We start from the raw sequence: 15,218 nt of genomic DNA, 5'->3' as shown, positions 1-15,218 counted from the left end.
CCCGCCCAGAAGAAACCTGATTTTCGATTTCATTAAATAAGCTGAATTTTCAAAAAAAAAGAAAAAAAGAAAAAACCAGGGACCATTAATTAATATTATTATTTTAGAAAAAGACAACAACGTTCAAAAAGCGCAACAGTATTTTCCGCCGGGACGGTATTCCTGTCATCTAGAAGCAGACCACAGAAGCAATGATCTGCAAATGAATATTCCTGGTGGCTGCCGGTCAAATCTCTCTGATTGGTTTGTTGACAATTGTGTTCATATTAAATGGATGAAATTGTACATATACGGTTTCAAAAAATTGATTACAAAAATTAAGGTATTAATTTTTTTTTATTGTCTCAAATTTAAAAAATTTTGAAAATAATTTTGTAAAAGCATATGTTTATATTATTTGTATAGGATTTTTATATATAATTTTTATTTTTAAAAGCTAAAAAAAATAAAATTATCCAAACAAAGTTTTAGCATTAGTTTAATATATATATTTTTTTATTTTTACTAATTCAATATTTGTTGGAACACACTTTTCCAACATTCTATTCTTAAAAAAGGAAAAGAAAATAATGACACCTTTAACCTAAAATATAGTAATTATTGTAGATTTCTGTTTTTTTTTAATAAAATAATAATAATATAGGTAAAATATATTAATTTTTATTGAAAAAAATATAAATTTATCTTATATTCCTAAAATTATTTTTAAAATATGAGATAATAATTTTTTTTAATATTTTAATCTCATCATTTTTTTTAGGTCTCTCAAAAAGTACTAATATTTTATATAAGTATTCCTATCACTTTTTTTTTTTTTTGAAAAAAAAAACATAATCAAACAACCATTTCACAAGTTAAGTCCTCTTTGACAATTTTTTTAGAAACAGTTTTTTGCTTATCATAATTAAAAAAAATTATAAAAACATATTTAACAATCAAAAACTATTTTTTGTTTTTCATTATTAACAAGTGTTTTTAAAAAACATAGTTGAGTAGTTTTTTTATTTATTTAATTATTTTAAAAAATAACAATATAAACATATAAAATGATTAAAAATAAAAATTATACATAAAATTTATTTTTTAAATATTAAAAATAAGTTAAAAATATTTTAGATTTTTTAAATAGATTTTTATGTTACAAAACCTTAGAAAACAATTTTAAAAAACTGTTTTAAAAAACATTATCAAATATACCCTAAATACACAAATGGAAAAACAACCAAATGAATCATTGTGTTATTATTTTATGGAGAATAAAATAAAAACCCACGATTTATTAAAGCGAAAGCATGACAAGTTTTGTTTAAATATTTATTTAATGAATAAAAGAATATTGATGGGTGGGTGTGGTTGAAGAGTCGGTTTGCGGGGGTTGGGATCAGGTGTGAGGTGAGCACATCACAATCTCAAAACAAAAGCGAAAACAAAACAGCAATTTACAAAAGCAACCTTAGAGACTTCCCCTTCACATTCCATTTTAATTTTTGTGTTTTCAAAAAGTGAAAAACAAAAAAAGCAAATCAGAAATAAAATATTGGGCTAGTTGGCCACAGTTTAATCTCAAATTCTTTACCCAAACCAAGTCGTATGTTTCAAAGCTTCTAAGCTGATCAAGGACAAGTTTTCTCCCTTTCTCTCTCTAGAATTTCTCAACCCTATTTGAATTTTCTTTCTTCGTCTTTAAGCTTTCTCTTTCTCCTCCTATATCTTACCGTGGATCTTAGATTGGGCGTTGTTTCTCTACTGATAGCGTAGTGATGGCCCGCCGTTACGACCCCAACCCTTTCGACGAGGAAGAAGTTAATCCCTTTTCTGTACGTTCTTTTCTCCCTCTACTGTTTTGGTGCTACTCAATTTGGTTGTTTTGTGGTTTCTTGGTCTGCAATTCACTGTAATTACGTGGGTTTCTTTTGTTTATGATTAGTTAGTAGAGTTATTGGGTTTTGTAGGAGTTGAGTGGATTTAGGGTTGTTTGAATTGTCAGATCTGGTTTCTTTTTGGTGGGTTTATTTTGTCTGTTGGGCAGTTGACGGAATGTATGAGTTTATGGTGGTCTTGACCTGTAATACTTGTTAAAACTGTGAACGGCGAGGTTGTTAGATTCATTTCTTTGGTTTGGACTTATGGGTTTTGGTGATTAGTAGAGTTGCAGCTTTGCTATGTGGGCTTTAATTCTTCCGGTGGATTGAATCCCGGTATGGTCTTTGTCTGGCTTAAGCGGATTTTGAAATGGTTCCACTATATTGGAATATAGAACTTTGGAGGAACTTTTGTATAGTTGCTTGCATTTCTGCACGAATAGAGATCCACTTCGTTCAAATTGTGTTCTATTAGTTTAATTATGCTTCAGAGAGGTTTTCCTTTGTGCATTCTTGGCTCGTCACGTTTTGGGTGATAATGAGATCATGATAGGAAAGAAAGTCACGGAGTTTTGCGTTGCAGTTGATCCTATCCTGTTGATTAAAGTTTTTCATTGTCCCCCATATTACATGGATATTCCAGAATGTGGAGGACCAAGGCTAGACACAATGGAGTTAGGCATGAGCATGGTATGGCCTTGGAATATGTATCCAATACATTTGTTTAATGCATATCCGACAGGAGAATTCGAAACAGAGAGAGGAACACATCTCTATTTCACTCTGAGTTCCTCAGGATGCCTTCTCATTGTGCTTCTTAGGTTACAGGGATGAAGCACTCATATTTAACCATTTTTGTTAGGTGGCGAACTTATTTAGTCCTGAGGCATAAATGAAAGATAATTTGGGGCTGATGATTTAGGCATATATATATATATATATATTAGTTGAACCTGACAACTAAACACATAGTGGTATCCAAAATGCATGAACAAGTATATGTCACGTAGTTCATTGTGTAATTCTGAAATTCTAAAATATGGTTTGTCAAATTATATATTCTAATACTCAACTTTGTTGTAAACTTACTCTTGTTTTTTGATATTGTTGCTACAGAAAAGTGATTGATTTGTCTTTGGCATTCTTTTTTGTAACCTCTCTTTTATTAATGTTTTCTACCAGGACCCAGCAGTTAGAGGGAAAACATCAACAAACTATGGTGGAGGAGCGTTTTATACAACAGTAAGCTTATGTTATCTTTTTATTTTCAAGCAATTATGACTGTTCCTTTTTCTGTATCAATTGAGCTCTAGATGGCTAGAAGTATTTTTGTCTTCATAAACTTGAAACTATTTGAAATACAAGGGGAGGTGGTGTGTCAATGGTCTGTTGTAAACCTGTGTTGGCTTCTTTTCCACTCCCTATCATCTTTTTCTTGATACCTCACATCATTTTCTTGCTGAAATTTTCAGAATCCAGGAAGTGTACCTCCTGCCTCAAACTCAAGACTTTCACCTCTTCCTCCTGAACCTGCAGGTTTCAACTATGATGGTGGTGCAACAATTGATATTCCTCTTGACACAGCAGGATCAAATTTTCAGGTTGGTGGGGAGATGACACTATATTTTCCATTAGTATTTTCCTCATGAGTATTTATCTGTGTTTCTAATGATAGTCCTCCTAAAATTTAGGATTTAAAAAAGAAAGAGAGGGAACTCCAAGCTAAGGAGGCTGAACTGAGAAAGAGGGAACAGGTATCTGGTGATGAAATTTCAACTTTTTGAGTAAAAGTACACATTTTCATAAAACTTGGACTACCTATACTTAGTATTGTTGATTATCAATCTTCCCAAAAACATGAGTTGCTGAATAGTTGTTTTATTTAATTGTTTTTTAAATATCTTTTTCTTTATGATTGACTTCATTTTACTATTTCTAGCAGCCCAGCTTATGAAGCTATTTTGAGGTTTTTGCTAGTTACTACTTGTTAATAATTCACATAAGATCTCTTTTCTCTTTGCTTAATTGTAATTTTGCACTTATACTTGTTTTAACATCTTTAACGAGAATGTGCACATGCATTAGCGTCAGTCAATTGACTTGTGGACCCTAGAACACACACACACACACACACACACACACACTTTGTTATTATGTATTCAGGTAGGACTTTTTGTCCATAAATTGTATAGTTATCTTTTCTGTGGATGTCTGAAGGAATATGTTGTTTTCTGTGTATCCTTTATCTCATATGTGGATAGCATGCCTCTAATCTTATTGTTAATTTCCTGTGATGGTTGAGTTAGTGCACCACTACTATTATTTGTTATCAGCTTTCTTGGTGCTATGCAGGAAGTAAAACGGAAAGAAGATGCTGCTGCACGAGGTACTTTGCATTGCCCATTTTCTGTCAAAAAGAGAGATTAAGTTGGACAGTTTATGGGGTATTTGGATCTTCAGTAGGAATTCGTCCAATCTATTGTGTTTCTCATGGAAATTGTAGAGCCTATTGTGTTTTTTCATAGCATTCCAAAATAAATCAAATTGGTTTTCTTAGCGGTTTTTCTTTTTCTTTTCCTTTTTTTTTTTTTTTTTAATGAAGGTGTCACAAGACTTCTATAATGATCTGATTTAAAATCCTTTTTTATTATGCCTCATTATGGGTGGTAGGTTGGTATTTTACCAGTGTGAATAAGGCTAATAACATTATGGACTTATTCAATTTCCTCAAACCTCCAAACACCCCATTAGTTTTTCCATGCAATTTACGTTTCAAGTTTTCTACTTTGTTTTCCAGCTGGAATTGTTCTTGAGGAGAAAAATTGGCCACCATTCTTCCCAATTATCCATCATGATATTGCGAATGAAATACCGATTCATCTACAAAAGTTGCAGTATGTTGCATTTACGACATTCTTAGGTATGTCTCTTAATAAGATAGTGACTTTGATATTCTTATATTTCTTTTACTAAATATTCAACTTCTTGCATGCAAATTTTATATTCCTCTAGATTCAGATACATTGAAATTGTTTTTAGGTGAACTTTGTCATAATTTCCAATTCCGTAAAGCATGGGGAGGTTTGGAGACTGACTTGCCTTCATTTCATTTACTCACGCTCCACTTTTTTTTTCTTTTTTTCTTTTGTGATTGATTAACTTGTTAATCCACATGCTCTCATTTTTCTATATTCTTAGACTCTCCTTCTTGCTAGAAATCAGATGTTTTAACCATTGACTTCTTTACTTTAATCCAATGAATTTATATGCATCCTGAGGCACTTATTAAAAAACAAAAAAATTTAAATGCATTCTGAGGCATAAATTTAAAACGAGAAACATGACACCAAATTTCAAACTCAACCTCCTTTGTTGACTGCAGGACTGAGATCAACTTATGTTTAAAACCAGAATTGTGTAAATATACATGGTTTTAAACTTCATGTTTGGGTCACACTCTATTTCATTCAATCCAATCTCAGTTGAGAGAAAGATCCAAAAATCAGATAATAAGCTTGGTGCTTGTCTATATCAAAGCCCATTTCTCTCTGTTCAGCTCATGGTATGCTTGAAAGTCTAAGCTTGGTGTCCGAGTACAGGTTAATTGAAGTGGATTCACATAAAACATTTTCTGTTAAAGGTGAACACTCTATACCAAAGTGCTTGAGTGTTCACATTTATTGGTATAAAATGTTTGCATTTATTTTAGTTAAAGGTGAATACGAAGCCTATTCTTTTAACTGATGCCACTCTTATCTTGACATTGACATAGAGTGCTCATCTTTATGCTGATTCTTGGACCAAAGTGCTGTACAGCATGCACGGATTTACTAGACAGAGAATCAAAATCAATAAGTTTGTCCTTCACCGTCTGGGTCTTGGGACTTCCCAACTGCAACTTCCTTGACCTAACTGACCTCCTTTCCTCCCTTCCTTCTCTCTCTCTAGTGTAGTGCCCCTATATTCAGCCCTTCTTTTAATAAATAAGATCTGCATTACAGTGGTTTGAACACTTGCTATCTCATACATCCTCACAACACTCATACCTATGGAGGTTGGGTTCCTTTGTGTAATTCATGCTCTATCCATTTGAAATAGTGTGCTACAAGTATGAAGAAATGGATTGGGGGAAGAGGGTTGTAGTTTGTCTTTCATTTGTTGTATCACATGAAAGTATGCCTTATTGATTTGAAGTTCATGATTTCATTGATTGTTTATTTAGTGTTGTAATTTTATTGCTATCATCTAAAATGCTTTAACATACCTACCCAAAGAATAAATAAATAAAGTGCTTTAAGACAAAACCATCAAGATGGTTCAAAGTAGATTTTATGAGCATTGGTGTGCTGCAGGATTGGCATGCTGCCTTACATGGAATATTATAGCAACTACTACAGCATGGATTAAAGGGGAAGGTCAGTATCTGCTTGTGTCTTTGGATTTGCTTTATATTTTTGTATGCAGATTTGATGGCTAACACAGTACAACTTGATCTTATATTTTTTCCAATTTAGGGGTAAAAATCTGGTTTCTTGCTATTATCTACTTCATAGCCGGGGTCCCAGGAGCTTATGTGTTGTGGTACCGTCCACTTTATCGTGCTTTTAGGTATTTCCTTCTCCTTCCTGGGTGTGGCTGTCTGTATCTTTTGGACTCAGCAAAGTCCTCAATTCCAATTCACATGTTTATTTGTTAAAAAGAATGTTGTTGAAATTCTCAATTCACGGTTTTGTTTGCTAGGAAAAAATCTATCACCCGAAATTAGTGGATCATGTGGGAGACCTACTAAGTGGCCAGTTGTGAACTTAGTGACTGGTGTGTTGAAAACCTCCACTGAATTTAAGTTAGATCTTCTCAGGCTAGCAGTCTGATTGGATGGCTGTAAATTTTGGATTGACTGGAAATTTGAGCTTAATTATAAGTGAGACAAATATCTAATTGTTAGGACTATTGCATCATTAGATGACCTGTTATGTAAGAATACTGGGAAGGTTTTTGACTTAGTAGAATGGATGTAGTGGAGAAGTTTATCTCTCTTTGACCCAGCTGGAACTTGAACTTGACACCTCCCACAAACCCATCCTAGTCCTTTATCACTTGAGACAGGCCTCAAAGGGTAGAATATTAGGTGGTTAAGGAACCATGGTTTTAAAAACCGGAATAGACCGGCCGGCCCGACCGCTTGCCGGTCACGGTTCCGGTTAATTAGACTGGAAACAGGTTGAACCGGGATCGGACCGGCTGAACCGGACGAATCGGCCGTTTCACTTCGAACCGTCTGGTTCGTTTCAAATTTTTTTAAAAAAATTTCAGCATCAAAATGACACCGTTTTGGAGGATATAAAACCTCCTTCTCCAAACCGCAGCTGTCGCCCGCCTCCCGGCCCGCCCCCAACGCGCCGCTACAGGCTCCCACTGTCGATCATTTCACCGTGCAAAATCTCCCTCCACCGGCCGTTGCAAGATCACTGTCGCCTGAGTTGCCTCCGACAAGCCCCCCCTGCTGCTTGAACCCGGATGTAAACCCCCTCCGGCCGGCTATAACCCCCCTGCCCCCGCCGTAAACACACCCCCCCCCCCCCCCCCCTCCGGCCTGCTGTAACCTCCCCCCTCCCGGCTATAAACCCCCCACCCCCCTGCGTAAGGCCCTCCGATAATGTTTGAAGTATGAAAAAATGTTTTCTGTTTTTATTCTTCATTCCTTAAGCCACCAGTAGTTTAGACATCAAAGGTTGATGACTTTAACCAGCCAATCTGAAAAGGGATCCAACCATGGTTACTGTTTCTGTCAAATCATCCTTTGCTGGTATCTTCATGCTTGACAATTGAACTTTGAGTCCTTGAATAAAGAGTCCGTGTACGTCTCCAATCAAACAATGGCAGATAGAGAGAACTTGTCCCATTTATGGCAATTGGGCTTGACTGAAGTATCAATGGAGTCTCTTATTTAGGAGAGGGACAACTTGCCTAAAAAATGAACACAGGTTCCATTTTGAGTGTTGGAGCCTTGGAGGACATCACATGAAAGTTTGGATGGTGGGTATGATCCGAGGATTCAATGTTTTGCTTTATGCCCCCATGAGCGTATGGAAACCACGTGTCACCATTTTTGTTTTTAAAATTTTAATTTTTATGTTTTATATTTAATATCTTAATATTTAATTTTTTAATTTTTATAATTGTAATGATAGATTTAATATTTAAATTTTTCATTTTTATTTTATTTATTTCACATTTAAATTTTAATTTATTGAAATTATTGAAAATATTGAGTTATTGACATTTATAGATAAAAAAACTTTATAAAAAAAACTCAGTAGATATTATTAAACTTTAGATAGAATTTATCATTTTTATTTAATAATTTTAATAAAATATAAAAATATATATTTATGACGTTATCGGTTCAACCAATGAACCGTGAATCAGTAACTTTTCCAGTTCGATAACCGGTCCGGTTTTGAAAACATTGTAAGAAACTACATTTAAAGAGTGTAGCTGAAATGGGAGTGTTCAAAATGAATAGTGCCTATATATGAAAAGTTAGAATAATAAATGATTGATGCTTGAGAATTAGCGTTGCTCTGACAGAGGTCAAGAAACAGGAAAGTTATCTAAGATGGTTAGTTTGTCTGCACAATGGAGCTGATAAATGGACTAGGTAGGAATGATTAAGAAAATGGATCGGAAGGAGTAGGATAGCATGATTGCTGAAATTTCAAGTCTTCAATAGAGGATATTGGAAAAAAAATGGAATTCATGTTGTTCGAATAAAGTACCTGGGATAGGCTTTATTGAGATGTGAGTGGTATGGATCTCCCAATCACATGATTGTCATTGTTACATTTTTTAATTGAATTTGAGTTATAAAATTTTGCTACTTTTTCGGAGTAAACACACTCAATTGTGTTGTCTTGGAGAGTGAAGAGCTTATTGAAGTCTTCCCTTTTATTGTTTCTGGACAGCTGTGCCTATGCCATGCATCTGGTTATTTACCAATGCAAAGAGATTAAAAAATAAAGAATGTTACTGGCCATGCAGTTGCCTCTTCTCTCCACCATCCATATGTGTGTGTGCATGTATGTTTGTATGTGTGTTTATGGTTTTACCTGACAATTTTCTGTTATCTGATCACACTACAACATTTCTTACAGGAATGAAAGTGCTTTGAAGTTTGGATGGTTTTTCATGTTTTATTTGGTAATTTTTTCTAAATTTTTTACTCTCGCCTGTGAATCTGCTATCTACATTAACTGTTTTATTGAGATACTCTTTTCTTTCTTACTCTCTACAGCTTCATATTGCCTTCTGCATCTTTGCTGCTGTTGCTCCTCCTGTTATTTTCCATGGGAAATCTCTTACGTAAGTTCTTTAAAATATGTTGGTTTCCTTTAAGCTAGTATATTTACTCATACTTGCTTTTATCGCCAGTGGTATGGATGCTTATTTATTATCTCATCAATTTTTCCAAGAGTTCATGTGAAAAGATGGACAAATATTGATGCGCCATGCTGAAGTATTAACATAGATTCAATTACTTAATTTCTTTTAGAAGTTACAATTGAATAATGGGGAAAAAGTGTTTAGTTTCTGTAGTGGACACAATGGGAGTACAGTGGATATTGTTTGGGAAAGGTGTTCTGCTTCTGTAGTGGATAGTGGATGTGATTGATGCATATAGCATCATTTATACAAGAACCTTTTTAACTTTTATTCTTTCCAACATGCTACTAATGATTCCGTTGTGGTCCTTTGTAACAGTGGTATCCTGCCTGCAGTAGATCTTATAGGTGACCATGTTTTGGTTGGGGTAAGTTTGCTGCTTGTACCAGAGTGTATTGCTTATTCTTATGGATCCTTGTTCAAGATTAGTTGCTTACCTGGTCAAAATACATTGAAGTATCATGCACTTTTAAAATGCCTATTTTTTTTTAATTATGATGAGTAGCAAAAACCTAGGTGACTTGACCTTGCATGAGATACACATGAGGGTCTCTAGAATATCGCTGGAAGCCTTTTACTGGATTGATTGATTTCTTCTTTTATTATAGATCTTCTACTTCATTGGGTTTGGAATGTTCTGTGTTGAATCAGTGCTCAGCATCTGGGTTATTCAGGTCCAACTTCTCTTTCCCATTCCTAATAATCACGGAAAGCATAGCTACCTCTGCTAATAGGATGAATCATGCAGCTCTTGTTCACTGTTTCTGTTGTTTCACCTGGTTTGCAGCAAGTATATATGTACTTCCGAGGCAGTGGCAAAGCAGCTGAGATGAAGCGTGAAGCCGCAAGAGGAGCCATGAGGGCTGCATTGTAAGGCTGCAATTCCCGATAGAAGCGAGATATATGTGGATTCAGGCTGAATGGAGACTATGGAATTCCAGCGGACTCTTGGTCATACTTGTTCCATAAGTTGTTTTTCTTTTTCTTTGTTTTGTGATAAAAGTGTTGTATTGGAGAGGTTGCCTCAACTTGGGATTAGAAATCTTTTAGACATAATCTACTGTAAATTTGAAGTAGAAAGGTGGTGTTTATTTATATCTGTTCATTTCCCTCGCTTGAAACACTAGTTTCATAAACCATGCTTGGCATCAAGAACATCTCTTGAAAGCAGAAATTTATTAACGCTTCAAATGATATCATTCAGAGGTGTGGCATAAACATCTCATATTTAGAATTTCGCAGACAGGTGTGTTGCACTCTTTCAGTAAGTCCACTGAGATCATAATAAATAAATGAACACATGCCTCAAGTGTCGTCGCTCTACTTGATTTCCTCCAGACCAATTCCTCATTGGGCTTTCTTTCAAAGTGCCGGAGGCTCAAAGGGGTTATTAATGGTGGACGTGGACCACATTGCCTCAGCTGCAATCCCACTAGCTGCTGTTACATTACATCTTCCAAGTTACCCAAGGGCCAGAGCAAGTGCCGTTGACTTGTTTGAGTTCCTCCAATTAGGTAAGGCTTTGGAGATAAAGCTACACCTCAGCTGCTCAGCAACCAAAGCTTTCCAAGTCAATACATATCAGTTCCCCTGTCGACGATGTTGAAGAGGCCCCCTCAGGCCCCTCATCACAGCTCGGCTGTCCGCTGTCCTCTAGTCAAACTGCTTGTACGCAATGTTACTGTTTTATAAAACATAATATCCAATTTATCATTTTTTTTTCCTCCTCAAAGGAAACTAGGAGTTAATAAAGAGAAGAAACGACATCTACATAAATATTATATCTTCTCATATTATTTATTTATATAACCACGAAGAAAAAACAAGTCAAAAATAAGCACTCATAGTCATAGAGATAACCCACAAACCCAAATCAGCATAACAACTTCCTAAAAGGCTACATCACATACTAATAATAGAAACTATTACCGGCTACAGCCAATCCATAACCCACGCTCTAACAGTAAGCGGTACACTTCTTCTTGCAGTCCATGGTGCACCCACCCCCACCCCCGCCGGCGCCGTAGTTCTTGCCGGATCGGCTGTAAGAGGTGAAGCACTTGGCCGGACACGTCAGCTTCTTCATGTAGCAGGGACCCTTTTCCTTACACACCACCGTCGGCCTTATGGTTCCTCCCTTGGAGTACCCACCCGACGGCCCTCCGTACCCGCCTCCATACCCGCCGCCGAAGTTCCCCCACCCGTTTTCGAAACCCGGTACCCCGAACCCACCTCCGGGGCCGAAGAAGCCGTTACCGGGGTCTGTTCCGCTGCCAACGCCCTTGTTGTTGGGGTCGGTGGTGGGCTTCCCTTTGACGGCCTTGAGCTCGGGTGTGAAGGAATCAGCTGGGCGGGCGGCGAAGGAGAAGGTGGTGGTTGTGGTGAGCAAAAGAAGCAAGAGAAAAGAGGTGGCGAGGTTGTTCATGCTTGGTTTCTTTGTTGGTTTGCCTTGTTAGAGATGAGTGAGAGATGTGAAAATAGATAGGAGAGGCAAATAAATACCCGAGATCAAGTGGGGGTGACTGTGAAAGGGCATTTAAAGGAGAGAGAGAGTTGGAGGACAGTTGAGAGGAGGAGGGCGGGCCTCCATCACTCATGGGTAGGTTGGGTGCAATTAGTGCGCTCTATTTTTTCTTCATTGCTTCATCTTTTTCTTTTTAAATATATCTGTATATTGTATTAATTATTCACTTCATTTTTGGCAAATCAACTTTTGCCATGTGCTCAGCTCCATATCGGAATGGCAAACTAAAGTCGACAAAGCTCTTTCACATCCGTCGAGACATCATTGACTATACCATAATGCTTTGTGTTACATTAGTATTAACATTATCAGGCGCATGGAAGAGACATAAGCACACATATATACAAACATATCGTGGGCGAGCAGTAGGGTGGCAAAGCATTATTGTGTCATCGACACGATTCAAAGTCTGTCATATATTTTTCATGATCAAATACAATCCAATTCGATCTAATTATTTATTTGTGTCCGTTTAGATTGACCCATTGAATCAAATGACTAGATTTTGACAAGAAAAACAACCCATGATGCGAATTGTGCGGAGGAGTGCACGGGGGGGGGGGGGGGGGGGGGGGGGGGGTATTCTCTAGGTTAAGGAAGTGATGGCATGCAATGGGCAAGACCTTTAGGTGGATAGGGAAATATCAAGGGAAGAAATAGAATATTTAATCTCTGGGATTATGATTCAGCTGTTGTACAATGAATTTGGCATTACTACTTGTTTGCACCTTCACAATTGAGAGGGGGTCCATCACACATTTTTGTACGGGTTGTGGGAGAGCTGTGAATCTGCATCCCATCATGGTGATAAGGATAGTTACTACCGCACTTCAAATACAAGCCCCCACACGCTTTATGGACCATGGCACCACCCCCATTTTTAATTTTTTATTGTCCTTTGAATTTGGGCGCTTGTCTTTAGAATTGGATTCAAATTTTGTGCTTTCAATCCCCCAAAATACTCGATAATATTGATATTAGAAACAAAAATATAATTAAAACTACTAGAGTTTGCCCCATAAATGACAAAGTATAATGATAACATCCAATTATATAAATATTGTTTATTTTGGACTTAAGAGGTCATATGTCAAATATTAAGATATATCATGGATTTGTCCCACAAATGGTACAGTATAATGATCGGTATCAAATCATATAAATATTGTCCATTTTAGGCTTAAAGAAGTCATTAAAGTGGTGTTTGTTTTTTTCCTTAATTCTAAATAGAACATTAATGTTTAATAATATTAAATATTATATTGTTTGTTTTTGTAGTATTTTATTTCTATTAAGTATTAAAAAAAAATCAATATATTATTTTTTTTATTTAGAAAAAGTTACATATTTTGATTTTTTCTATTTAGTAAAAGATTTATAATAAGTAATGAAAAAAAATAGAAAAACAAATAACCTAAATTCTGAAAATAAATTATTTTAAGTAAAAAGTCCAAAAAACAATCACCTAAATTTTTAAAAATAGTTTACAAAATTAAGAAAAGTTGTATATAATGATACGTATCCAACTATACAGATATTATCTGTTTTGAACCTAAAAAGTCTTTACTATAGTATTAGAGATTTTTTTTCCCATATCTGATATGGAACGTAGCACAAAATAGTCCTAAGACGTATTTTATAACTCTAATCCATCCCAGTCCAAAAATTTTCCATTTGCATAGTATTCTACGGTAAGAAAATTTTGACGACCTCTTATGAGTTGTGAAGCAAAACAAAACTGAAGGGGACATGTTGCCGTACGTCACGGCACATTCATGCCATCAATTGGAAAAAATGTGGCTACTGAAGCTATGAAATTAAAGTGGAGGGCCGACCACCCACCTAATTTTTTACATTAAATTTCAACACGAACCCCATACGGATGGATCGCTCTATTACATCGACATTAATGTGTTTATGGGTAAGAATTTGGACCACCCATCAGCAAACCCTCTTTAAATAGGTTATTAGAAAGTCAATGCTGTCCATTTATAGTCTGGGAAAGTCATCACATGATGAAAATATCCTTTTGCCGTTTAGTCCAAAGTATTATAACACGTGTTTTCTTTTATTTAATATGTATACGTGGCAATTTTTTTTTCCTTTTTTAATTTGAAGAAAGAAGTGTGATTATAGTAAGTCTTTTGTAACTAGAAGATTAAAGGTGAAAGCAAGAGTCATGCCCTGGTGCCCATGAAAGAAGCTTCTTGGATTGAGAATTTTTGAGATTTTTGCTATTTTTCAAAGCAATAAAGAACAGATTTGACTTGGTGATTTTCCAGATGCAGTGGTGTAATTTATTTCGACCATGTGTCGCAGCTGTACCAAATGCAGTGGAATAAATAGGATTGGTGGTTCATCGTGTCAAAAATTCAATGGACTTGATGCTTCATTAAATGTTTGTTTATTAATGTGAAATTTAAGATATTGTGATTTTGAAAGCCTCTACCCATGTATCTTTCTTAATTTATCAACTTTTCAGGAGTTTTATTGGGACATCTGTGTTTTGGATACAACTCAGCTCAAAAACTAAACTTTTGCATAATTAACAAGGGGATATAAAATATGAAAAAATCAATATACCCTTCAAAATTACTTTTTATTGATAAATTTTTTATCTTAAATATTTTTTTAATAATTATTCTAAAAATTTATTTTTTTTATAAAATTATTTTTTTAAAAATATATTCTAAAAATACATTATTTAAAAAAAACAAATTTTACATATTTTTAGTTATTTTTTATATACATAATTTTAAAATTATGTACTTTTTAGGATGTCTGATTTTTAAATAATAATAATAATAATTTATTTTTATATTTTTGGAAGAGAGTATATTTTTTTTCAAATCACTAAATTATATAGAATTTTATTGAGATTTACAAAAGTAATAAAATTTAAATTAATATTTTTATGCTCTTTTTTTTTCTCATAGTTAACAAAGGTCATTTTCAGAAAGATAAAAAATTTATATTATTCTTCTTAATTTTTCACACTTCCTTTGGGTTCTAGGCTTAAATGATGAACTTATATGGATCAAAACTTAATTTTTGAGTCCAATTAGGTTCAAAACACAATTATCCCAATTTTATTTATAAAATTCTAAATAATGAAATATCTCTAGAAAAGAAAGTGGGTAAAGATGGATTATAAGAATGTTACCATAACCTTTTAAATCATATGAATATTATAGGTTTTGAATCCAAGCATTCTCATGATTTTAAACACGAACTGTCTATAAGTTTATCTTTCTCAATTTTAGATTTTGAAAGAAAATAATATGAGTAATGCTTTATAATGAATTGTTCCAAACCATATAGATATTACCTGTTTTGGTTCAAGAAATCCTCACAATTTTAATGATTACATGTTTGTAATAATTTATTTT

The 15,218-nt window shown here is 34.7% G+C and overlaps 2 protein-coding genes across 2 annotated transcripts; one reads left to right on the top strand and one right to left on the bottom strand.

The window, feature by feature from the left end:
* Nucleotides 1-1,441: 1,441 nt before the first annotated feature.
* LOC100255491 (secretory carrier-associated membrane protein 3) lies at nt 1,442-10,400 on the top strand. Its single transcript, XM_059739932.1, has 13 exons — nt 1,442-1,817; nt 3,045-3,104; nt 3,335-3,463; nt 3,554-3,616; nt 4,215-4,248; nt 4,660-4,782; nt 6,215-6,277; nt 6,377-6,470; nt 9,017-9,062; nt 9,157-9,224; nt 9,624-9,672; nt 9,914-9,979; nt 10,093-10,400. The coding sequence occupies exons 1-13, from the start codon at nt 1,761-1,763 to the stop codon at nt 10,177-10,179; spliced, it is 939 nt and encodes a 312-aa protein (XP_059595915.1). The 5' UTR covers nt 1,442-1,760; the 3' UTR covers nt 10,180-10,400.
* Nucleotides 10,401-11,073: 673 nt separating this feature from the next.
* Nucleotides 11,074-11,924, bottom strand: LOC104878317 (cold shock domain-containing protein 4). The gene has a single exon (XM_010648475.3). The coding sequence runs from the start codon at nt 11,728-11,730 to the stop codon at nt 11,263-11,265; it is 468 nt and encodes a 155-aa protein (XP_010646777.1). The 5' UTR covers nt 11,731-11,924; the 3' UTR covers nt 11,074-11,262.
* Between the last annotated feature and the right edge of the window lie 3,294 nt (nt 11,925-15,218).

The sequence above is a fragment of the Vitis vinifera genome, chromosome 10 (assembly GCF_030704535.1).
Source record: "Vitis vinifera cultivar Pinot Noir 40024 chromosome 10, ASM3070453v1".
Taxonomy (NCBI): domain Eukaryota; kingdom Viridiplantae; phylum Streptophyta; class Magnoliopsida; order Vitales; family Vitaceae; genus Vitis; species Vitis vinifera.
Note: the sequence above shows the minus strand (reverse complement) of the source record. Positions and strands in the feature narration are given on the sequence as shown.

Excerpts from the sequence above, each read along its gene's own strand:
- LOC100255491 (XM_059739932.1), top strand. The coding sequence starts at position 1,761 with ATGGCCCGCCGTTACGACCCCAACCCTTTCGACGAGGAAGAAGTTAAT. Across the intron at positions 1,818-3,044 it reads AAGAAGTTAATCCCTTTTCT|GACCCAGCAGTTAGAGGGAA; the intron begins GTACGTTCTTTT and ends GTTTTCTACCAG. Across the intron at positions 9,063-9,156 it reads GGTTTTTCATGTTTTATTTG|CTTCATATTGCCTTCTGCAT; the intron begins GTAATTTTTTCT and ends TACTCTCTACAG.
- LOC104878317 (XM_010648475.3), bottom strand. The coding sequence starts at position 11,730 with ATGAACAACCTCGCCACCTCTTTTCTCTTGCTTCTTTTGCTCACCACA.